The sequence below is a fragment of the Bubalus kerabau genome, chromosome 4, assembly GCF_029407905.1.
Source record: "Bubalus kerabau isolate K-KA32 ecotype Philippines breed swamp buffalo chromosome 4, PCC_UOA_SB_1v2, whole genome shotgun sequence".
NCBI classification, from domain to species: domain Eukaryota; kingdom Metazoa; phylum Chordata; class Mammalia; order Artiodactyla; family Bovidae; genus Bubalus; species Bubalus kerabau.
In genome coordinates, this window is record NC_073627.1 from 32546059 (window position 1) to 32571815 (window position 25757).

At 42.1% G+C, this 25757-nt stretch overlaps 1 protein-coding gene across 1 annotated transcript in view; it reads left to right on the forward strand.

The window, feature by feature from the left end:
- Positions 1 to 18927, forward strand: part of HS3ST3A1 (heparan sulfate-glucosamine 3-sulfotransferase 3A1) — an 84757-nt gene extending 65830 nt beyond the window's left edge. The window contains exon 2 of the mRNA XM_055576474.1: positions 18049 to 18927. Within this exon, the coding sequence (XP_055432449.1) occupies positions 18049 to 18670 (622 nt within the window). The 3' untranslated portion in view covers positions 18671 to 18927. The remainder of the gene's footprint in view (positions 1 to 18048) is intronic.
- Positions 18928 to 25757: the final 6830 nt, after the last annotated feature.

The window sequence follows — 25757 nt, forward strand, 5'->3', positions numbered from 1 at the left end:
GTCACAACTACTGAGTCTGCGCTCTAGAACCCGGGAGCCACAGCTACTGAAGCCTGCACGCCTTAGAGCTTGTGCTTCACAATAAGAGAAGTCACCACAATGAGAAGCCCTTGCCCTGGAACTAGAGTGTGGCCCCTAGTCTGGAGAAGAGCCCTTGTAGCAATGAAGACACAGCACAGCCATAAATAAATAAAATTATTTTAAGAATGAATAAGTTAAGGAAGATTAGTCAAAACACAAGGAGCAATTCTATTTCTTAGAGGGTGCAGCAATACTTTCAGTGTTGGGACATGGAAGTTGATCAGTAATTCCACTCACTAACCTGTTAATAGTTTGGTGAGCATCTGTCCAGATTTTTGGTAAGCCCATATTATATACCAGTACATCATGTCAGTTATTATGGCTAAAATCATGTTTCATAACATTACCACAAGACCTCAGAGACATATGGATGCTTATTTGACAAGGCTGCAGGGTTCTTCTGATCTGGGCTGGCCTGAGATTGCAGCTGGCCTTGCTCACATGTCCACGTGTCTGTGGTCAGCTGTGAGTAGACCAGATGGCTGTCTTGATCTTGCCAGGGTCTACCCACATGACTGGGGAATCAGCTGGCTGAAGGCTGGTCTCGGGTAGGCTTAGCTGGGATAATTGGGTGACTGAACTTTGTTCCGTTTATTGTCCGCCTTCCAGAAGGCTCATCCAGATATGACCTCACAGTGGTGGCCAGACAAATGAGTGGAATATGCAGGAGGTTTTTCAAACCTCTTCTTGAAATAACTATACAACATTATACATTGTATAATGTTGTAACTATACAATGTTAATGCTCATTGACCAAAGCAAGCCACATGGCTGAACTCAGTATCCAGTCATGGGAAAATAGATTCCATGTTCATGATGAAAAAGCTGTAAAAGTCATGGCAATTGGCGAGGAGAATGACAGGGACCAAGAATTGGGGCCATCAACACACTCAGACCAATAATGACTGAAACATCCTTTAACACACGAGTGTTTTTTTATCATCTGTTTTTACACATATGAGAAAATATCCTATCATTTTATGGCTTATAGGACACTGAAGATCTTTCTTCATTTGAAACAGATACAGTTACATCTTTTTACCCTTGCACAGTGTTTTTTGGATAGCATATGCAGTTTTTACCCAGTCCCCTAATGATGGGCATATAAACTGTTTCCTGTTTTGGGAATTTGGGGATGATGCTGCCATAGACACACATTTGCATAAAGTTTTCTGTACTGACACTGATGTTTCAGTACACTGAACCTATGGAATCCCTCCTGTTTTATCCTCCAGCAAGACTGAGCCACTTGTAATTCCCTGAACGTGTCACCACCTTCTGCGCCTCCATGCTTCAAACCCTGTTTCTTCTAAAATCCTGCTTCTCGGTCCCCTTGACCGATAAGCTCTAGTGAAACCCATGAAAAAGTGAATCTGCATGTAACATCACTGATGATCGCCTTCACCCCCACCCTGCAGGGTCTCAGGTTCATAGTATGTGCAACTGTACTGTTATTCCAGTCTTCACGGAGGCACCACTGTGTTTGTGAAGCCTTCTCTAAGTCCCTTAGGCAGATCCGGTCCTTCGCTGAACATCTAAGCACTCCTATTACAGTCATTGTCCCAAACCCCTTTGCTCTTCTGTCTTTCTGTCAAGAGGGTAAGCTCTTTGAGAACAGGGCTGCTGTCTTTCTGATTCTCATTGTTCCATTTTCTGGTGGGGTGCTTGACCCAAGTGGACACTTGACAAAGGTTTGCAAAATAAAAATCTTAACTTGGGGTCAAAACTAAAGGTAACCGTACAATAATAATTCAACAGATCCTTACTTGTTCATTCACTTAACAAATAGTTATTGAACATGTGCAGTGAATTGCATGTGTTTGAAATGGGAAGATGGCAAGAATGTCAGTGTGATTCCCTGACATCAGATGGTGTTCTGAAAGACTCCTTATGTCAATATAAAGGAAATAAAATCTAAGAAAAAGGCATCTCAGTAGAAAATAATAGACCAAAATACATAACCAGGAAATGTCTTTAGAAATAGCATTCCTAATAAATGTCTGGGAAAATGTTTACTGGCTTAAAACATAAGTATTAAACATTTAAAAATTATTTCCATAAATTTATTGGCATTAATTATGCAATATTCATAATACACAGTATAAATGAATGCATTAGAAGACATACTTTCATATATTGAAGTAGAACTGAGATATCTGAAATAATATATTAAAATTCAGAGATAAAGTTTAAATATTTTCATAGAAGACCAGTTTGCCATATGATTCAAAAACCTTTAAAATATACACACCTTCCCTTCTACTTAAAGGAAATAATCAAACATGAATGAAATGTTTAACTTTGGAAACAACCTAAGTAGCCAACAGTAAGGACTTGGCTGAACGCTTCGTGGCGGTTCATATCATAGCATACTACACGGTCATTTAAATTAAGTCAGTGTGTATTTAAGGTCAGGAATTTGCTATTTCTAAGTGCACAAAAGCAGTTCAGAATGGTTTACATACATAATGATCTCATTTCACAAGTGTTACAAAGAATTGCATAAAATAGCCTTGGATGGATAGACTTCAAGATACTACATCTGAATGTAGAAGAATTTGGGGCTTCTCTAAACCAAGTTTTCTACAATGAACCTTTTCAATGTGTACATTAAATTTTTTTTTTTAATTTAGTTTTTAAAAAAGGCCTTGGGGACTTCCCTGACAGTCCAGTGGCTGAGACTCCGTGCTCCCACGGCAGGAGGCCCAGATTTGATCCCTGGTCAGGGAAGTAGCTCCCACATCCCCAAACTAAAGAACCTGAATGCTGCAACTAAGACCCAGTGCAGTTCAAAAAAAAAAAAAAAAAAAGTCTTTTGAAAAGCTGCTGTTTTTCTCTGGGATCACACCCTGCAACCTGCGGTGGTTTGTTTCCCTGAACTGATAGGAGAGAGATTCCTTCCTGCTCCATCACACAAAGGTGGTGCCAGCACACCTGCAGCATCTCTGCCATGGAGAGCCTCCCTGTGAGTCGCTTCATTTCGAAAGTCCAGTTCTTGGGGACCCTCAGGCTTGTTCGGAGTCAAAGCTTTGTCTGTCTGCCTCTTTTCTCTGTGCTGACCTCTCTGAGGCCTGGTACATCCTCTTGGTGTGCTTAACAGGTCCCTGGACAGAACTATTCACGCATCTAAACATCCCATGTGTCTAAACATTTCCAAAGTGATAAACCAAGCTAATAAACGGTTAAACAAAATATATTCTGTTCTTCTATTTTGATAGAAGAAATATTTGAATTTGAAATACTGCTTAATAACAACAAAACAAAAAACAATGATGCTTAAATCTATTGTTTTTATGTGTCTGAAAGTTTAGGCAAAATACCAGAGGTAACTCGATTTAATTGTTATTCCTCAGTTAGATCTATGGATGGACCAGCAATGTGTGGGTGAGTAATGAATGGAAACACACACACATCACGAGCAATTACATCTTCCGCAGTACAATTCATTTCTCATGCTTCATTTCAGCAAAATACTAATTACATTACCGTCAAGATTTTTATGATAATTTTGTTCTGGTGGCAATAATGACCTAAAGCAGGGGTCGGCAGACATTTTCTGAAAAGGTCAAGATCATAAATAGTTTAGACTCTGCAGGCCATCTGGTCTCTGTCACAAGTATTCGACCTGCCGTCCAAGTTCAGAATCAGCCACAGACTCTCCGTAAGCAAAGGACCTGGCTCTGTGTTCACTATACACTACTGAGACAAATAGCTGGATTTGACCCTCAGGCTGCCTGGTCCCTGTTGCAGCCGTGATTTTCTCCTCCGGGGCCGCACAGGTGGCAACCTTGTCAATGGAGTGGATCTGTGGACCCTCACTGATCGCTCTCCCGAACTTAGTTTTGTCCATTTGCCTCACTTCACAATGATACCATGATTTTGGAGATTGATCTCATCTCACCAGAGTGAGATTATTTTGGAAGTTCTCTTGGTGAGACAGAACATAGGTCATTTTTTGTAGCTCAAACCCAGGGAAGCTGATGGCAGGTCCTGATGGCACATTTTAGAAAGAACATCCAGGGAGGCCAGGGCCCCAGACCCTGAAAAATCACAGCTTCACGTTGATTTTTCCTGCTTTGAACTTTAAAGGCAGAGCTTTCTATGGTGTGGCTCAGTGGTAAAGAATCTGCCTGCCAATGGAGGAAACACAGGTTCAATCCCTGGTCTGGAAAGAGCCCACATGCCAAGGAGTAACTAAGCCCATGTGCCGTGACTACTGAACCTGTGCTCGAGAGCCCACACGCCACAACTACTGAGCCCATGTGCTGTGACTACTGAAGTCCGAGCGCCCTAGTGCTCCGCAACAAGAGACGTCGTTGCAGTGAGAAGCCTGCTCACCACAACTAGAGAAAAAGCCCACGCACAGCAATGAAGACCCAGAGCAGCCAAAAATACATACAAATAAATAAATAAACTTTGTAGGCATATTGCTGAGCACCCACTCTGTGCCCAGAACCTAACAAACAGAAATCAAGGAAACCAAAACCAACAACAACAAAAAAATGCATCCTTATCCAAATGTAACAAAGAGGCTTTCTAAAATGTCAAGGTTTTTCTTATCCTGCCCCCACGTGTCTCGGCTGCTCTACTGTCCTTAGATCATCAATTTCAAGCCACGAAAGCACATTTCTTGCGTTATCTGTAGTGGCACGTATGCGAAGGGCTGATAATTCCAGGCTGATGAGAGGATCTGTCTGCAGCCGCACAGAAGCTGACAGCCCTCAGACCAGTCATTTATAAAAGCCTGTCTGGAGCCAAAATGAGCTGAACTGGGGGTGTGCATGGCTCTGGCCATGGCTGAGCCCTGGCTGTGGCTGCAGAGCTAGGAGAGCTGCCCCCACCCTCAGCCCCAGCCCTGCCCGCCCCATGAGGAATTCCATGTCTCCTCTGGATGGTTGATCTTGGAACATGGTTCATGGTTAAAAGTACCAGATAGGATGAAGAACAGCCCTTCCTTTCATCGAGGCTCGTGTTTAATGCATCATTCCTGCCTCAAAAGGACCACAAGGGAATTTCCTCTGCAGGGATGAACTTTATTGTTTAGGGAGTTGAAACCTCAGCATGGTCAAACCCAGAGCTCGCTGTCTTTCTAGAATTTGAGAAGAATTTTGAATCATGGAGACAACAGTGAACCAGGGCTCAGGTGAGCAGGGTCTAAGCCAAGCCTTGGGTCCATCTAGCTTTGAGTTTTTTCAAAGGTTCCTGCCTCTGTGAAATCTCGAGGCTGGGTCGGGGGTTGCTTTGAGACTCCCTCCAGTTATCCCTCAGTGATGCTGCCCCCACAAGAGTGCAGTCTACCTACTTCCTTTTCTCCAGCTCTTTTTTTGTTTGTTTGTTTTTACTGTATATTGGAATATGGTTGGGGGCTTCCCTGGTGATTCAAGAGGTAAAGAATCCGCCTACAATGCAGGAGACGCAGGAGACCCGGGTTCAATCCCTGGATGAGGAAGATCCCCTGGAGGAGGGCATGGCAGCCCACTCTAGTATTCTTGCCTGGAGAATCCCATGGACAGAGGAGCCTGGTGGGCTACAGTCCAGAGGGTCCCAAAGAGTCGGACACAACTGAAGCAAGTTAGTATGCTTCAGGGCTAAGATAGACAAATGCATGTGTATATATCTAAAAGTCTGTATTGATGTATAGTTGATTCACAATGTTGTACTAATTTCTGCTATCCAGCAGAGTGACTCAGTTATACATACATGTATTCTTTTCCATTATGGTTTATCATGGGGCACTGAATACAGTCCCTGTGCTGTACAGCAGGACCTTGCTGTCCATCCATTTGGAGAAATTGTATTTTGACTCTCTTCTTGCAGGCATGTTTCCCCTGGGTTATAGTCCAAAGGGTTGCAAAGAGTTGGACACGACTGATGCAACTGAGCACGCACTCTGAGTGTAGCTGATTTACAATATTGTGTTCATTTCAGGTGTACAACAAAATGACTCATATACATATATCTATTCATTTTCAAATTCTTTTCCCATGTAGGTTATTACAGAATATTGAGTATAGTTCCCTGTGCGCGACAGTAGGTCCTTGCTGATTATCTATTTTATATATAGTAGGCGTTGTATGTTACTCCCAAACACCTAATTTATCCCTCTTCCCCCAACCTTTCCCCTTTAGCAGCCATAAGTTTGTTTTCTATGTCTGTGAGTATGCTTCTGTTTATAAATAAGTTCATCATTTTTTTAGAGTCCACGTATAAGTGATATCAAATTGTATTTGTCTTTATCTGACTTTCTTCAGCTTATTCTTGATCTCTCTGTCTTTCTGTAATCTGTCTTTCTCTCACACACACAAACTTCTAAGAGTCTATAAATATTATTTAGGCTCTAGATCCTAATTTAATTTCAGTTTATCTCTGTTTTCTATCAGCTCAGTTCAGTTCAGTTGCTCAGTCGTGTCCAACTCTTTGTGACCCCATGGACTGCAGCACACCAGGCTTCCCTGTCCATCACCAACTCCCAGAGCTTGCTCAAACTCATGTCCATCGAGTCAGTGATGCCATCCAACCATCTCATCCTCTGTCACTCTTTCTCCTCCCACCTTCAATCTTTCCCAGCATCAGGGTCTTTTCCAGTGAGTCAGTTCTTTTCAATAACTCCAACTCCAATACTGTTTTCTAGTGTTATTTTTTATAACTAGATTTAGAAACATGAAGACATTTCTGTTTTTCAGTCACTAAATCGTGTCCAACTCCTTGTGACCCCATGGACTACAGCATGCCAGGCTTCCCTTCCTTCACTGTCTCCCTTAGTGTTGAAACCTGTGACCTGGACAGAATAATGATCATCTCTCCCTAGCTTGATGCATAAAGAAACACCAGATGTCCAGAGATAGATCCACTGTGGACAGATGGAAAGTCCCTATCTTTTCCCAGGTCCTCTCTTAGACTCTGGGTGTCTTTATAGATTCTACCACTATTATTAGGTGGTCTGTTAAGTCTAGCTTTTAATGGGGTTAGGGCTTTCTTTCTGGGTATTCTTTGATATTTTGAGAGGACTTTGGGAGAGGTACCTCAGTTCCCAAGAGCCAGACACCGTTTTAAAACAGTTTGGGGGACTTCCCTGTTGTCCAGTGGTTAAGACTTCATCTTCCAATGCAGGAGTGTGAGTTCGATCCCTGGTCTGCTAGCTGAGGTCCCACATGCCTCGCGGCCAAAAAACCAAAATGTAAAACAGGAGCAATGTTGTAACATTCAATAAAGACATTAAAAATGGATCACATTAAAAAAAAAACCTTTAAAAAGAAATAAAAATAAAACAGAGTTTGGGATGCTGTAAACGAGGTTAGAAAGGATATTTTCAATCTTATGAACACGTGAGTTTCCCAATGAAGTAAACTTAGAAGGAGAAAATAAGGGGGTGGAGCAATGAGCCTTGTAAGATACTGGTCTATTTTTGTATTTCCTAAGAGTCCATAGATGAGAAAAATTATAGAATTGCTTGGGAAACTCTAGGATCCCACACAGACATCAAGGATTATGGACTGAATTTATGATCTCAGATAACCCTTGCCTCTTCCCCTTCAGGACTGCCCTTCTCCATGACCTGGATCCAGATGTATTTTCTGCCCTTTCATGAGGCTCCCCCACATTATCAACCAAGAATCCTTGACTTCGTTCTCCTCCCCTGCAGTGCCAAGGAACATTGTGTTGCTTTCTTGAAATAAGCTAGTTTCCTTTGTCCATAAGCCCGTGGAGAATGAGAACTATCTCTTTCTGTCTCTTTACTTGACTGTTCAGATGTTTAGAAGGAATACTGGCTTTCAGGGCACTGGGAAATGTATCTGCCTTTAAGTCTGATGCTTGGCTATCTTGACGACAGTTTGCTTATCAGATTTGCACATCGAGATTCGGTCAGTGTGGGAGCCGGTTCCAAAACCATACATCTTCCTTTCCTACAGAAGCCAACTCAAAAAAATCAGCAAAAGGGAGTTTTCTTTCCAGCTTCAGAAGGCACGTTTGGAGTGGAGGTCCCACATAACGCCAGCGGGAAAAGAAATATTGCCATAGCTGCCCTTGGCCCAGGGGACGCAGGCCCGGCGGCACGGGGGTTACCCTGCTTCCTCTGCTCCCGGCTCACGCCATCGGGGCCCCCCCTGGGAACCACCTTCATTCCATGGCCATGAAAAGAGCATGTTTTCCCTAGAATTTCCTGCTGCCGGAGGTTTCCAGAAACAGACACACAGTTCTGTTTGGCTGCAGAGACTAAAAGAGAAAAAAAAAATGTATGTGTACATGGGCCAGATTTATTTATTTCTCAAGGTAAATTACCTTTGCCTTACAACTCAGGTCCTTCCCCTACAGAAGAAAGCCTTTGAAAAACAGGCAGTGTCTGCGACCTGTTTGCAAGATTCCAGACAGAATGATTCACGCTCTTGAGGTGGACAGGGAAGCAGCGCCTATAATATTCCCTCATTGTGACAGAAGGTCAGCGATGGATCTGCCATCTGCCAACAGACCCCTGCCCAGGTCCAGGAAGGTGGAAGGAGCGTGTGCTTTGGGGCAGAATGGACCTAGATTTTCATTCTGTCCCTTTCACTCATTACTGTCTGTCTTTGGACAACTCGTGTTACCTCTCTGAGCCCATTTCCTCCTCTGAGAAATTACGCCAGTAATTCTAGCTTTTCACTGTTGTGAGATGTAGGAAAGAATGTATCAGATCTCGGTCTATGGTAAATGCTAAGTATGGGTTCCTTTGCTTCTGTCTTCATCATGTTCTTCCTAAGACACTTGGAATTGAATTCGTGACTGTCCTGTGCCTGTTATTGGTCTGTTATTGGTAATTCCTGACTGTCCTTTTCTGTAGATTTCACTTTCTAGCAGTGACATCTTGTTTTGATGTTTTGGCCACAGAGGATGAGTGGTGCAGAGATGGGTCTCCTTCGGGACTTCCCTGGTTCCCAGGGTTTGGTCCCTGGTCAGGGAACTAAGATTCCACATGCTGCATGGTACGGCTTTAAAAAAAAAAAAAAAAGGAAAAAGCAGATACAGAGTTGGGTCTCCTTTGTCCCTGCCTTCCTGAAGGCAGCAAGATTACTCAGCTGGTGGATGGACTAGTTGGTCTTTCTGCTGCCTCCAGGCACCAGGGAGATGCCAAGACAGCCTTCATCTGAACCAGCCTCAACACTTTGCCTTGGTGTCTGTTACTGGAGCTGCATTCTTTTCAACCTCATTGATTCTTAAATCAATTCTGTTGGTGCCAAGTTGCCCTGCTTAATAATCTGCAAAAATCTTTTTATTTGATTGGTAGTCACACATCAGAAGAGATCAGCAAGTGTGAGGCTAGGCGGAACTTTCAACCTAACAGGTTACTAATGAGTTAAAGCCCTGAACATATATGGAACCTTAGAGCTGGGATGGCCTCTGAGACATGGGAGACAGTGGTCGTATTTTGCTGATGAAGAAACCAAGGCTGAGAGAACTTAAGTGACCCACTTAAGGTCACATAGCTTTTAACATCAGAATCCAAGCTGAATCCACACTTCTATTCCCAGTTTTGAGTTTCCTATGAAACTCCATTTTCTTCATGGAGAGGTATGATCCATCTGAGCCATGTTTTAGGATAAAAGCAATCATGTGTTGTCTTTTGTCTCCATTAGCATTCTTAGGCAGAAATCTTTTTTTTCTCCTCATGTGAAAGATTCTTTAGTATCTTCTATTTATTCATCATATAAATTAAGTGATGTATTTCTTCCATTAGTTATTTTTTAAAGAAAAATAAGGAGTGTAGCAATGGTCTTATTTTTTTTAACTTTTTTTTGGTATAGCCAATTAACAAACAATATTGTGACAGTTTCAAGTGACCCTCAAAGGGACTCAGCCATCCATACACATGCATTCTCCCCCAATCCCTCCCATCCAGGAGGCCACATAACATTGAGCAGAGTTTCTTTTGCTATGCAGTACAACTGCATTTTTGTTTTGCAATCTGTTTGGGGGGCTTTTTTAAAGTAAAGTTTTTATCATTTTCCACCTGTAAAACTTTGGGATCTTCTTTGAAAACGTTTCCTCTGTTCACTCCATAAATCAGTTGTGTGGCCCCCTGTGTCCGCCTCCCATCAGTATTCCTCCCTTTCTCACCACCTTTTTCTTCCTCACTATCAGCCCCTAACCCAGGTCTTCAGCTCCTCAAGCTGGGATCACACTGGAAGAGCCTCCCCAGATATATCTAACTATCTGCAGGGCTTTTCTGATCCATCCTGACTTGTATGCTGACTCAGATTTAATCTCTTACTGACGTTAATCACACCCTCCCCTTTTCAGTCTAATTTCACGCAGCTCCCCTGTTTCAAACAGACAAATTCCTTCATCTGTCTTCAATTTGGGCCTTTCAGCCTCTTCACAGCCACCCTATGGGGTAACTTTCTCACGTTATCGGGGTCTGCATCCATCAAACTGGCTCCATCCAAGCCATCTTCTGCATGTCCTTTTCCCATCGCTCTTGTCTGCTGACTTTTCTCTCATCCTGTGCGACAGGGATAACCTGGCCACAGGCACTGGAAGGACCATCCATCACCTCCCATAGACAACCATGGTAGCTTGGACCTGCTGCTTTTCCTGCCTAAATCTCAGCTTCTTCCTCTGAAAAGCTGGGAGCATAATGTCTAGCTTATCTTACAGGAGAAAACCATTGATAAATGTTCTGCAAGCATACCACATTCTTCAGCTATCTCTGTGCTTGTGTCCACACAGTAGAGACACATCCTCCATGACACTGTGAACTCCGAGAGGCGCTTATAAGTGCTGGGAGAATCTCATTTGGGACAGAGGCCAGGCAGCTCCTGTTGTGATAACTTACCCGGGGTGAGGGGCAAGGGGTCCCTGGGAGGACCACTGGTTCCTAGAGATGGGAGCTCAAACCTTGTCCCTTTATTTACTAAACTTCCACAAATTGGAGATGTAGTTGCTTTAGCAAATGCCCTTTTTTATAAGTTATTTACCTATTTTTGGCTGTGCTGGGCCTTCACTGCTGCACGGGCTTTTCTCTAGTTGCAGCGAGCAGGGGCTACTCTCTAGTTGCAATGCGTGGACTTCTCATTGCAGTGGCTTCTCTTATTGTGGAGCACCGGCTCCAGGGAACAGGCCGCAGTAGTTGTGGTGCAACGAGCTTCGCTTCTCTGTGGCATGAGGGATCTTCCCGGGCCAGGGACTGAACCCTTGTCATCTGCATTTGCAGGCAGATTCTTTACCACTGAGCCACCAAGGAAGTCTCGCAAATGCCCTTCTTGATATCCATGTGTTCCTTGGAGAATTGTAGAAAATTGGTCCATTTATTTTTATATGTGCTATAAGTTTTTATTGAAGTATAACACCGTTCAGGAAAGGACTCAGATCCTAGGATCTGACTCAGTGAGGTTTCACAGGGTGGATACACTCATGTCACCAGCACCCAGATCCTGCACTGGGATATTCCTGACGTTCCAGAAGCCCCTGTGGCCTCTTTCAGTCACTAATCCTCCCCCCACCAAAGGCAACAGCTGAGCTGACATCTAACACTAGAGGTGGGTTTTGCCAGTTTTTGAGCTTTTTATAGGAGAAATCATCTCGTGTATACGTTTTTGTAACTGGCTGTCTAATTCATTTCTGTTGATACAATTTGATGTCTTTGTCTTCTGGGTGAGTTCTTTTTCTAAAGAAATCACGATAAAATAGACTTAACATTTGCCATCTTAGCCATTTTTAACTGACCATTTTAACTGACCATTTCCCAGGTCAGTAGCAGTAAGTACATTTACATTGCTAAGTGATCACTCTCCTAAACTATTTTCATCTTGCAAAACTAAAATCGCCATCAAATACAAACTTCCCCACCCCCAGCCCCCCCCCCCCCCCGCAGCCCCCAGCCCTGGCAATCACTATTCTACTTTGTCTCTGTGAATTCAGCTCCTCCAGGGACCTCATACAAGTGGGATCACAGTCTGTATCCTTCTGAGCCTGGCTTATTTCACTCAACATACAGGCCTCAGGGCCCATCCATGCTGCAGCGGGTGTCAGAATTCTGTTCCCTTTTATTTATTTTTTTTTATTTTATTTATTTTTATTTATTTATTTTTTTAAATTTTATTTTATTTTTTAAACTTTACATAATTGTATTAGTTTTGCCAAATATCAAAATGAATCCGCCACAGGTATACATGTGTTCCCTATCCTGAACCCTCCTCCCTCCTCCCTCCCCACACCATCCCTCTGGGTCGTCCCAGTGCACCAGCCCCGAGGATCCAGTATTGTGCATCGAACCTGGACTGGCAACTCGTTTCATACATGATATTTTACATGTTTCCTGAGGAAACCAGAAGGGAAAGAGACACGTGTACCCCAATGTTCATCGCAGCACTGTTTATAATAGCCAGGACATGGAAGCAACCTAGATGTCCATCAGCAGATGAATGGATAAGAAAGCTGTGGTAAACATACACAATGGAGTATTACTCAGCCATTAAAAAGAATACATTTGAATCAGTTCTAATGAGGTGGATGAAACTGGAGCCTATTATACAGAGTGAAGTAAGCCAGAAAGAAAAACACCAGTACAGTATTCTGTTCCCTTTTAAAGGCTGTGTAATACTCCACAGTATGGCTAGATCATGTTTTGTCTGCCCACTCAGCCTTCTGTGGACACTTGCGTTGCGTCTGCTCTTTGGCTATGGTGAATTCTTTTTTTCTCTGGGGACAAAGACCAAAAGTGTGCCACGCACCTGGTAATAATCCTTCATTTGCTTGTGAAACTCCTTCTTCTTGTGAAACTCCTTCTTCTTGTGAAACTCCTTCTTCTCCTTGACATCTTCAGGAGAAAACAAATAAGCATCTCTAATTTTTCTTTATAATTCTAGTTTCTACCCTTTTATCCTACCCATGTCTACTATAAAATGTCTCCAAATTATTTTCACTCCTGCAAAGTGAGTGGAACAGCCAATCCTGTTTGCCTGGAAACTAAGGCGTCCTAGGACCCACCTTGTTCATTGTTCACTGGAATTTCTCACCCTGCACCCCAGCTTGTCTGGTCCTTAGACAACCCCACAAGTCTTCTCATTGCACTCACCTCTCTGCTCCCCTCACTTGCCCAGTGTTTCCGAGAAGCTCTCATCATGCTCGGGTGGCCCTTCCAATGTGTGTCCCAGGCTGAGCCCTTATACAGAACAGTCATAGTACATGCTTCACTCGGGTAAGGAAGGGAGATGTCTAAATTCGCCTAAACACTTTGAAATACTATATTCCAACATATATGTGCACTTTGTTTTGTGTGATAAAGGAGCTCTTTTCTGAGCATTAAAATTCAAGTTGGAATAAGAAAACGAATCTAAGAATTTAAAAGGGAGATGGCTATTTAAAGAAGTCTGAGATGAGTCGTGACTGCAGCCATGAAATTAAAAGACGCTTACTCCTTGGAAGAAAAGTTATGACCAACCTAGATAGCATATTGAAAAGCAGAGACATTACTTTGCCAACAAAGGTCCATCTAGTCAAGACTATGGTTTTTCCAGTGGTCATGTATGGATGTGAGAGTTGGACTGTGAGGAAAGCTGAGCTCGGAAGAATTGATGCTTTTAAACTGTGGTGTTGGAGAAGACTCTTGAGAGTCCCTTGGACCGCAAGGAGATCCAACCAGTCCATTCTGAAGGAGATCAGCCCTGGGATTTCTTCAGAAGGAATGATGCTAAGGCTAAAACTCCAGTACTTTGGCCACCTCATGCGAAGAGTTGACTCACTGGAAAAGACTCTGATGCTGGGAGGGATTTGGAGGCAGGAGGAGAAGGGGACGACAGAGGATGAAATGGCTGGATGGCATCACTGACTCGATGGATGTGAGTCTGAGTGAACTCCGGGAGTTGGTGATGGACAGGGAGGCCTGGCGTGCTGTGATTCATGGGATCGCAAAGAGTCGGACACAACTGAGCGACTGAACTGAACTGAGATGAGTCCTTTTACAAAGCAACAATTCTCTGCAATATAAGCCTCATCAAGGATTTACTTGCACTTGCATTTCTTCCTTTATGAAGAAAGTAGGTAGCAGTCAGCCCCTAGTTCACTTGGACTCCCCATCCCATCCACTTTCCTCATCCTGAAGATGACAGTAATTAATGTGTTTTTCCTCTGAAATCCTATTTTAGCTGTTTCCTCTTCAAACTCCTCCTACTTTGGATAGCTCTTTTTCCTACCCTATCAAGATAATTTAAAATAGCATTTCTTTTTTTCAGGGATATGGGTAATATTACCTCTGGGCTGGCACAATCTATGACTTTAATCTCTGCTGACAGGCCGCTGGGGAGTCTACTTCTCCCCAGGGCCGGAGGGCAGGAAGACTGAGATTGCCCACCAGCAGCTCCCATCTGAAGGGTGTTATCTCTATCCTACTGGCAAAATACGAGGTAGAGTGGTTAAAAGTCAGAGATGATAGGAAAGGAGGCAAGAATGCTGACTCTTTAAAAAAAATCTTGGAATACTCCTCATCATTTCAGTGGTGTCTGATGTGTGCTTTTTTACAGTCCAGAACTTTTTCACACATTTGATCCAATTTTCTTCCCTGAGATAGTCCAACAGTTTCTGTATAGATATCCTGGCTCATCTTATAAAAGTGTAACTTAGCTTCCAAAGTAGTTTGGTCTAGCCGACTTCTCAGTTCCATGAAGGGGATATATATATGTGTGTGTGTGTGTGTGTGTGTGTGTGCTGTTGTTGTTGTTGTTTAGTTGTTAAGTCCTGTCCAACTCTTTTGTGACCCTATGGACTGTACCCCTCCATTCTCTTCTGTCCATGGGCTTTCCCAGGCGAGAATACTGGAGTGGGTTGCCCTTCCCCTCTCCAGGGGATCTTCCTGACCCAGGGGTTGAACCCAAGTCTCCTGCATTACAGGCAGATTCTTTACTGCTGACTCTTGAGGGAAGCCCATACATGTGTGTATATATGTAACGAATCCACAGATTTTGTCACTGTGAATATGTATGCATACACACGTATACAGTGACAAAATCTGGATTTTGTGTGGCCCCAGCATTACACAGGCAGTCAACCGTCTGTGTCTCCCTTGTGTCAACACAGACCTCCCTGGTCTTTGCTTTTTCTTACCCAGACCTTCAGCTATGTCTAAGAAATGGGGGATGGGGGCACAGTTAAAAGTTCTGAAAAAGGAATTGCAGATTTCTTAAATCAACAAGGAAAAAAGCAAGAGGAATCAGATATCTATCATTTCTCCTCCAAAAGAAAATTAAAGATAAGCTGACTAAAATATCAAAGAAAGCAAATTGTGAGGAGATCTGTATCATTAAACTAAGCCAGCATCAGTGGCTTATTGCCACGAATGTTGAAGAATTTGTGCCAGGTATAAATGCACATGGCAACAGATTGTTTGTGAAGCAATTGACATGATGTCTGAGACAAACATCAAAGTAATTCATTTAGGGTGATGGGGGAGTTGACATAGAGGGTTAGGAAGGAAATGAAATTGGCAGTCAGTTGCTTTTTGAAGTTGGATGTAAGTTACGTGAGATGTATGTTATAGTACTCTCTACTTTGGGGTATATTTGAAATTTTTCATAATATACAATTAGCAAATACACAGGAGGAATAAAATTATAGGAAATCAAACAAAAGCAGACACATGTAACACACAGTGCATTTTTTACTACAAAGGTGAAATAGAAATTAATAATTATGAATGAAACCAGCAAGTCAACCATCAGAATTTTTTTTTTTTTAACCATCAGAATTTAATAAAAGTAAAATCAATCCTAATGCCTGGACCAAAAAGAAAAAGTATCAAGTGCAATTACTAAATATTTGTGAAATTATGCAAATGACCAACAGTACCTGTTGAAGTTTGGGGAATTTGACCAAGTCTGTACTTAAAGGGAAAACAATAACTTCAAAATGTTTTTATTACTTGAGATGAGAGAAATTATAATAAATGAACTAAACATTCAGTTAATTAAATTGGAAGAGCAAAGCATGAATAGAAAAAGAATAAATGTCATTAAAAAAGTAAAATGCAAATAAGTAAATTTGAAAAGTCATCTACCAAACTAGAAAAAAAGGCAGGAAAAAAACTCTACAAAATTATAGTTGAGATAGGGCATAAAACTTCAACTACTCAACTGGGTGATTTTTAGAAAAATATTAATTGACAAAATTCACTGAAGATGAAGCAGATCATTATAAAAAAAACAATAACCACAGGAGAAACTGTAAATGTATTTGAAGATTCTAGTCCCTTTCTTATCCTCAACCCCTAAAAGCACCAGTATTAGATGACTTGGGGCTTCCCAGGTGGCACTAGTGGTAAAGAACCTGCCTGCCAGTGCATGAGACACAAGACTTGGGTTCAATCCCTGGGTTAGGAAGATCCCAGGGATCCAGGATTCTTGCCTGGAAAATCCCCTGGACAGAGGAGCCTGGTGGGCTACAGTCCATGGGGTCACAAAAGACTGGACATGACTTAGCCACTAAACAACAACATACAGATACATATTTCAAATCTATGATAAATAGTGGATTTAATGGCAGTACACTTTTGGAAAAATACATAGGTTTTATTTTACCTGCTTGTACTTTTGGACTGGCTCTGAAAGCCATCCTTTCTCATGCTTGAACTAGGTAGCAATCTCTCCAACAGGAATTCCACCCCCCCCCCCCACATGACAAGTGATTGTAACATTTGTCAGGAAGAATAAACAGACAAGAATCATCAAGAATATTTTGAACAACAGAGTCAGAATTTACTTTGATGTACATGAAAATATATTACCATAATATGATAGTAACTTAACATGACAGTTGGGCCAACAGAGAGAGGGACCACAATATTTAAACTATTGTAACGGTGGCATTTCAAATTATTAGATGATAAAAGATGAATTATTTGATGCCTTGTTTGTTATAGGAAAGTTCAGGAATTATAAAGAGAAATATTTTGTGTGCTACACAATGATATTATGTTGATTATAATTTATTTGTTTACAAGAAAACCACAAAAAGGGCTCAGGGTATTTTAACACCATCTCACTGCTGTATAATTGTGTTTATTACAATATTCTAATTCACCTAAAAGAATTTGATCAAGGTTATTTTCTTACCGCCTTGTGGGTTGATGATTATAAAAAAATTACATTGCACTTATTTTGTGCCAGGCACTTTTGTAAGCTATCAAGGTATATTAATACCTTTAATATTATACAACATCACAACAACCATAGGAGGTCAAAATAGTATTATTATTTCCCATAAAGTACATCCGTGAGCAACTAGGGGTGCAGAGTGTCTGTGCAGCTTCTCCAAGGTCACAGTCACATACCTAGTAAGGGGAGCGATTGGTACCTCAACTCAGGCCACCTGGCTGGGTGCATAAGACTTTTGCTCTCCTAGAAAGAAGCTCACAGAGTCCATTAGGGGAAGGCACTCAGGCTCCTGGCTCTAATGTGCCTTTCTGCTCCACTCAGGGACCTGAGGTTCTCATGTCAGATGTTCAGGGCCCTCTAAAAGCTGGATACGGCAGAAAATAAGGGAGAGGTGACACCAGGAGAGGATCTCAGAGAATGCCGAATCCTACTCCTTCTCCTCTAAACTAAGGTGCCTTCACATCTTAGGTGGATAGAGAATATCTGATCTCCAAGCTTCAGAGGGACGTTCCTGTACCTCTCAGCTCTGAAATTCGGCTTGCATTTTTTCATGTTTCTACAACTGTAATTAGATGGTGCCAGGATTAAAAGTGTTGACATTGCAGCCTGATGCTCTGTGATGACCTAGAGGGGTGGGATGGGGGGACGGGTGCGATGAAGGGGCGGGTGGGAGGGAGGGGGTATGTGTATACCTATAGCTGATCCACGTTGTTGTACACTAGGAATTTACACAACATTGTATAGCAATTAACCTCCCATTAACAATCAATATTTTAAAAGTGTTGACTTGGAGACGTGTGGCCAAAGAGCTGTGACCTCTGACCCGCCCTGGTCTGTTTGCTCTGCGCAGGGACCTGATGCCGAGGACCCTGGACGGCCAGATCACCATGGAGAAGACGCCCAGCTACTTCGTGACACGCGAGGCGCCCGCGCGCATCTCGGCCATGTCCAAGGACACCAAGCTCCTGGTGGTGGTGCGGGACCCGGTGACCCGGGCCGTGTCGGACTACACGCAGACGCTCTCTAAGCGGCCCGACATCCCCAGCTTCGAGAGCCTGGCCTTCCGGAACCGCTCGGCGGGCCTGGTGGACCGCTCGTGGAGCGCCATCCAGATCGGCCTGTACGCTGAGCACCTGGAGCGCTGGCTGCGCCACTTCCCCGCCCGCCAGATGCTCTTCGTGAGCGGTGAGCGCCTGGTGCGCGACCCGGCCGGTGAGCTGGGCCGCGTGCAGGACTTCCTGGGCCTCAAGCGCATCATCTCGGACAAGCACTTCTACTTCAACCAGACCAAGGGCTTCCCCTGCCTCAAGAAGGCGGAGGGCAGCGGCCGCCCCCACTGCCTGGGCAAGACCAAGGGCAGACCCCACCCCGAGATCGACGCGCAGGTGCTGCGGCAGCTGCGGGATTTCTACCGGCCCTTCAACCGCAAGTTCTACCAGATGACAGGCCACGACTTCGGCTGGGACGGATGAACTTATAATTTAAAAAGAAAAAAGAAAATATCAGAAGATAATATATTTTTTTACCAATCGGTAGAGAAGAAGCAGTTTAATATTTGCGCTGCCGATATTTGTTTCAGTATTTTTTTTTTCATGAATGTTAAAGAGATTGTTCTTCTCTCCACCCTCACTGGCATGAACAACCAACCGCAAAGATTTCGGAAAAAAAAAAAAAAGAAATCTGCACGAATCTCCATTTTCCATCTTTATTTTATGTTTTGTGTTCACCGTTATGAAGTATGAGTGTCAGTTACCATTAAAACTTTGAAGAAATCCCTGAGAGTATAGCTCACTCTCTTTTTTAACACAGCCCAGATAAAATTGATATCTCTCCTGATGTTTTTCTCCCTTTACTTTTGTTCTTGTGCCACTTTTTCTTAAACCTTTTCCCGATTAATAATTCTGTACGGTTATCCATCACTTCTCGGATATCACAGTGTTTTCAACTACATCTTTCTTGATCCTTATACTCAGCTGTGATTTAACAACAGAACAGGAAGGCTATTATCCCCATTTTACAGATAAAGAAATTGAGTATCAGGGAGGTTAAGTGATGTATCTTACCGCCAGATGGTGGACCTTTGACAAAACTCCATCTTCCACTTATTCCCTGCTTTGTGCCACTCTTCCCAGGGAGAATGGGAAAGGCACAGACATCCTTTAGAAATGCTTGGCTAGTTTGGGGAGGGTTTCCTGTTGCTTTTGAGTTCTAGGCAAGCCTTATGGCACCCAAACATCTTACACAGTTGTGCTCAAGGAAACTACTCTGTCCTGGACACAATGTCTTTTAAGAGGCAGTCTTGGCTTGCTAAAGCACCCCAAGAGGTGGAAATCCCGACTGAATTGAAGTGAGGGGAATTACTGGATTGTTGCATGGAGAACAAGGTGGCTACTCACACTAGGAGCAGGACAAGCTGTGGTAGGGGCAGAATTTACCTATTCTTGTTTTGATTACCTTATTTTTTTTTTTCTTAAAAACCCACTTCAGTAAGAGTTTGCAAATATCAACCTCAGTTTTTAATCTCTTTTTTAACAAAGTCTGCCTCTGTTTATAACATCTTATTTCTAACCTTGGAGCTAGTACTAAAAAAAAAAAAATCATCTTATTTACAAGGCCCTCAGTTTTTTATGGGTGGAGGGAGGGCTGTCACTTTGTCCACTTTATTTTTTCCCATTTCCTCTTTATACCAATTATAATATAATATTCATTAATATTTGGAAAATACTCTTAAGAACTGCAGATATGGGTAAAACAGTGATTTTTTTTTTCTATTCTCCCATCTGTTTCTGCCTGTTCCCCATTTAAATAGCTCAAATAAATCAATAGTTTATTAAGAGTGTTCCTTTCCTCTCTGAGTGGGCATTAACCAGATTAGCATTAATGGGAATTAAATTGGTTTAGAGAAGAGCACATATGCACAAACTATATAAAACATTTATAATTAGTCTGTCAGCAACATTTTATTACAGGTTTAAACCCAAGAGGAAAATGTCTCCAATCTCATGGAAGTTTTCCATGTCTGCTAAAACATAAAGGACCAGACACTCCAGTATTCTAAAACAGTATTCTTTTTTCTTCTCAGTTTTGTCAATCAAAAGAACGTAACGTTGTTTTAAAATATGAAGTTTTATTGTGCATTTGACAGAGATGCTATTATTGAGTGAATTATGTATTTCTTGAGAAGTCTAACACGGGATTAAAATGAAGGAAAAAAAAAACAAGTTTCTAGGTATCCTATTCTTGCTTTAACTCTCTGGACTTATTTATTAATTCTCTTTTATGGGGGTTAAGTAGACCCCAAATCCAGGTCCCCTTTCCCAGCTGATCTCCTTCCCTTCTGCACCCTCAACTTCCTGACGCTACAGCCTGGTTTTTTTTCCTACTTGAATCATCACTACCAGCAACAAGAAATGCATTTTACACTCTTTTCATCTTTTCTCTTATGTCTGTGCTTCTGATTCTCTCATAAGCATTTGCTTGGCCTCACCCAAAGGTGGCTCGCACAAGGAAACAAGCACATCTAACAATTGTATTCAGCAGCCTTCATCTTTTTGTGTTAAGAAATAATAAAAAAACAGAATTGAGTGCAAAGAACTTCTTTTTGCATGTAGATTTTTTTTGTTTGTTTTCTCGTGTGACTTTTTAAATGGATGACTACAGAGCATTCCAGGAAAACCTTCTAAGATTTCATAAGAATGGTAGAAGTTCTTTATCCTAACCAAGTGTATGAATATCTCAGGTCAGTGTACCCCAGAATAGGAATTTTCCATTTCTGCCTTTATGTGATATTTCCCCTTGCTGTGTGTGGACTTGGACTCAGATTTCTTTTGTCCATTTGGCTACATCACATAAGAAATAGGCTGTGCTCTTGATTTGAGCCTCTTAGTCACCCTTCCTCCAAGCTGTCTGCTCCACAATCATGTCCACTGACCTCCTGCTCTCCTCTCAGATGTAGAGAACAACCAGAGGTCTGTAGCGTCATTCTGAATCATTTGCTTTTGAGGCCATGCCTACAGTGTATAAATTCTTCTGATTAGTAAGAAATTCTAAGAGAAATAAATTTTAGTCTATTGACTAGAGATCAATAAGCTTCTAGAGAATGGATATTTATTATTCCTGGAGTATTAATCCCACTCCAATTATCTTATTTTCAAAGATCCTCAAAGTTAGAGTAAACCGTGACAGTGATCAGGATTAAATCCCCATTTGGCACTTGAATCCTTTCTTCTGCTGGTTGTGCAGGGGTTTAAAACACTGATGTGTCTATCAATTAACTTGATTTTTGCAGTTGTAAAGAGGATAAGTGAAAGTGAAGTTGCTCAGTCGTGTCCGACTCTTACCGACCTCATGGACTACAGCCTACCAGGCTCCTCCGTCCATGGAATTTTCCAGGCGAGCGTATTGGAGTGGGTTGCCATTTCCTTCTCCAGGGAATCTTCCCGACCCAGGGATTGAACCCAGGTCTCCAGCATTGCAGGCAGATACTTTACCATCTGAACCACTAGGAAAGCTGGCTGGTAAAGAGGATACGTTTCTTCCAAACACTTCCATCCTGTCAGCTGAGACCTGTCAAATCTGATACCTATGAAGATAAGCAGCATTTAATATGTGAATAAATAAAATCTGCCTGTAAAGCAATAATATAATAGTTTATATGAATGTAGCAGATTACCCTTAAAGGCATCTTTTCTCCTTAAATCAACACCTATTTCCACTCACATTCAGTCACTGTACAGATGAGAAAACTAAGTTTGAAGACAGTGGTTCTCAAAAAACAGCAATTTTTCATCCCAAGTGATGTCTGGAGATATTTCGGGGTTCTATATAAGCATGGTAGGGTATAGGGTACTCCTAGTGAATCAGTGCCAGGGATGCTGCCGAATATCTAATAATGTACATGAGAGCCTTCATCACAAAGAATCATCACACCCAAAATGAATCATCACACCCAAAATGTCCAATGATGCTGTGGTTCCCAGCTGAAGAAGTAAACCAGTTACGGCTGGTGTGTGTCCAAACCAGGTCTAAAAAGACAGATTCTAATTAATGCTTGACTGGTAATTCTTTCACTCAGCACTCTAGGTTTTCTCTTGAAAACATTTCTTTCTCTCACTCTATAAATGACTCCATAAAGTAAGCAGATCAGAGTTTAAGGGTGTGCTTTGTTAAGAGAAGTACTAAAGAGAAACACTGCTGAGCTGAGTTTTTACAACTGAGACACAAACAGCTTGTAACAAATGGATGGCTGCGTTTCTGAGAAGTGGAAACAGCTTCACATGAAAAAATATCATTAAACATTTCTAGAGTATTTCTCAAGTTCAAGTCTTACAGCTTCAGTCCTCCTCCTTGAGAGGGCCTTGACAGTATTTCTTGTCATCTGATGCAACCAAGTGTCAGGAGATAGAGGTAAGTGCCTAGGTTCTGTTAATCAGCTAAATTCAGATGGACCTGCGGTGGTTTATAATTGACCCCTAGTGGATGAGTAATAGCAAAGGAAGATGAGTTCATACTGTTACATTTTCTACCAGGTCTTTGATGTGATCACCATAGAATCAAAGAGAAGGTATGGCTCCCCAAATTAGGAAAATGTGGAGTTTTTCAGTCCACTGAAAGTGTTAGTGTAGGAACTTCCCTGGCAGTCCATTGGTCAAGAATTCACCTTCTGGGACTTCCGTGGTGATCCAGTAGTTAAGAATCCACCTTCCAATGCAGGGGACATGATTCAATACTTGGTGGGGAGAAGTAAGATTGCACATGCCACAGGGCAACTAAGCCTGAGCACCACAGCTAGCAAACAGTGCAGCCAAATAAATAAAAAATAAAATAATTTTTTAAAAAAGAATTCATCTTCCAATGTAGGGGATTCAGGTTCAATCCCTAATCGGGGAGCTAAGATCCCACATGCCTCGTGGCCAAAAAGCCAAAACATGAAACAAGCAATATTGTAGCAAATTCAATAAAGACTTTAAAGAATGGTCCACATCAGAAAAAAATCTTAAAAAATATATATATGTCTTAGCATAGAAATAAAACCCCCATCTATGCTCATGTTGCAGCCGATAATCGCTGAGGAATAATAGGACTTTCAAAACCCAAACATCAAGAAGCATCAGTGTTACGTGGAGTTTATGGTCCTTGAAATATCTTCATCAATGTGAAAACAGATTTGCATTCAGAGTCTCAGCTACACAGGTGAGAACCATGGATAGGAAAAGCACAAACCTGTTTGTCACATCATGAAATTTTGGAACCTTTAAAACTTAAAAAAAAGTGAATTTGGGAAAATTATAAAGCAGTGCAACCTCAAATACAGAGTAATAAAATAATGGATTTTTATTATGTCAGGAGGAAATACAGCTAAAAATAGAAATCACTTCTAATATAGGAATCCATTGTGGGACATTTAAGATATTTAGTGAGTATGTTTCAGGCTATAACCCTAATTTTCCAGTTAAATTGCCAACTGTTGGCTGTGTTCTTTTAATAGCTATATGCTCAATATCTTAACTCTCCTAATTTCACTGTCAAAAGGTAATAAGAAAGAAGGAGCATGCGTTCTGCTCTGAGCCCTTTTCATTCCCATCATCCTGGATCTGATCTCTTAGGTACGAAGGGTCAGACAGGATGAAACGGCATCCTTTGCTAGCTCTGGCTGGCTGGTATGTAATGAAGCTAGATTTCTGGCTTTCTAATTCCTCAGAGGCGTCAAGGTTACTGTCTAGTCCACACATTGTTAAACCATGGTCCACATGTTTCTTATAATAAACCGAGTATTTATCATCCTTGGGGGCTTCTTTTCATTGCATAGAGAAGTGATGTAGATTTTCCCCACCTACCTCCAAGCCCCCTGCTCTCTTCCACTTTCCAAGTGCCATCTCTCCGCCTTCACCTACCTGTGTCCACGGATCCCTGGTGTCCACATGGGCTTCACCTACTGGTCTAAGTTCTCCCCGCTCTTCACAGGCATTGCGCTACATGCTGTCCACTCCACACTTCAGATACTTGCAGTCCACCTAAGTAAGGCAGCTGCTCTCAACTTCAGCTCTAGGGAAAATAGTCTGTTTATCTGATACAGACACCAGGAGAGACGAAGGTCAGATGGGTTTCAATTTCCCCAATGGTATTTACATTAGGAAAAACAGGGCCCACAGGAAGATGGATGAAACGGAGGTGGAAGTTGGGGGCACGCCTTTGACTGGAGCTGGAAGTGTTCTCGGAAGGACACTTCCCAGGCCTCCAGGGCCCCGCCCTTCATCCTTGACCTGAAGGGCCAAGGTCAGCGACTTGGCATTCCACTCCTGAAAGGTCGTCTGCCTCTGGTCTGGGCAGAGGCATGTTTCTCCCACCTGTTTTCCCACAAATCCTTATCTAAGCTCGGATTTCTTTATTTCAAGCCTGCAACAGCTGGTCAACCAGGGAACAGTAGGAAGTGAGAAAACTTGACAGTTATTTCACTGCAGCTTTTCAGAGGGAACAAGAGTTCTTGATGAGTTACCATCAACTGATACCTCTAGAGCCAAACCTAGTTCTTATTTCAGACCACTTGATCTTACCCTTTAAAGCTCAGATCAGTTGTTCTTTGTCACAAAGAGTCCCAGTAAATATTCTAGAATAATAATAACTTACCTTTATATAGAATGATTCAAAGCATGTTTATACTGTAGTTAGGCCTGAATAGTTTCTTTCATTTCTAAATTAAAAAAAAAAAGTTTGGTCTGTTGTAGTTCTTCAGCATTTCCAACAAACTCTACATGTCCCATCAACTGAATAACTTACAAATATCTTTGCACCCTTTTCTGCACGCCCCCCTTCTTGCTTCCATATCATTTCTCTTCTAGGTGACCTCTTACCCCTCAACATTTTATTGTATTTAATCCTATACCAAAAGTCATCTTGCATCCTTATTTTTTTTTAGATTCATTCCTTTCTTTTCACTGAGACTCTTAACTGTTACTTTTCGCTTTTGGTAACCACCTGGCCCCAAAGTCATATGTTATTTTTTATTTCCAAACTTGGCCTTGATTCTGCCTTCTTTGATCTTCTTCACCTTTTATTAGGATGTGTCTTTTCATTTTGGGCTTCCATGGTGGCTCAGACAGTAAAGAATCTGCTTGCAATGCAGGAGACATGGGTTCGATACCTGGGTCGGGAAGATCTCCTGGAGGTAGGCATGGCAACCCATTCCAGTATTCTTGCCTGGAGAATCACATGGACTGAGGAGCCTGGCAGGGTGCAAAGAGTCAGACACGACTGAGTAACACTTTTCATTTTAGGAAAATTTCTCTTCAGAGAAAAACACCCTTCCCTCCAGTATCCAAGCATCTGGCATTGAAACCTTTCTTGAGGATGCAGTTTTCTTATCCCTTCTTATCCACAAAGATGCAAAAGCAGCAAGCAGCCTCGGCTTTCAACTGTAAAATGATTCTGTACTCAACACATCCAGCTCTTCTTCCACCCAGCCATAAATAATGAGCTCCTCTTCAGACTGTTTGGCCCCTGCTATTTGATGAAGCCATTAATAAAAAGTTCTGTATCAACAGAATGGTAAACTCGACTAGC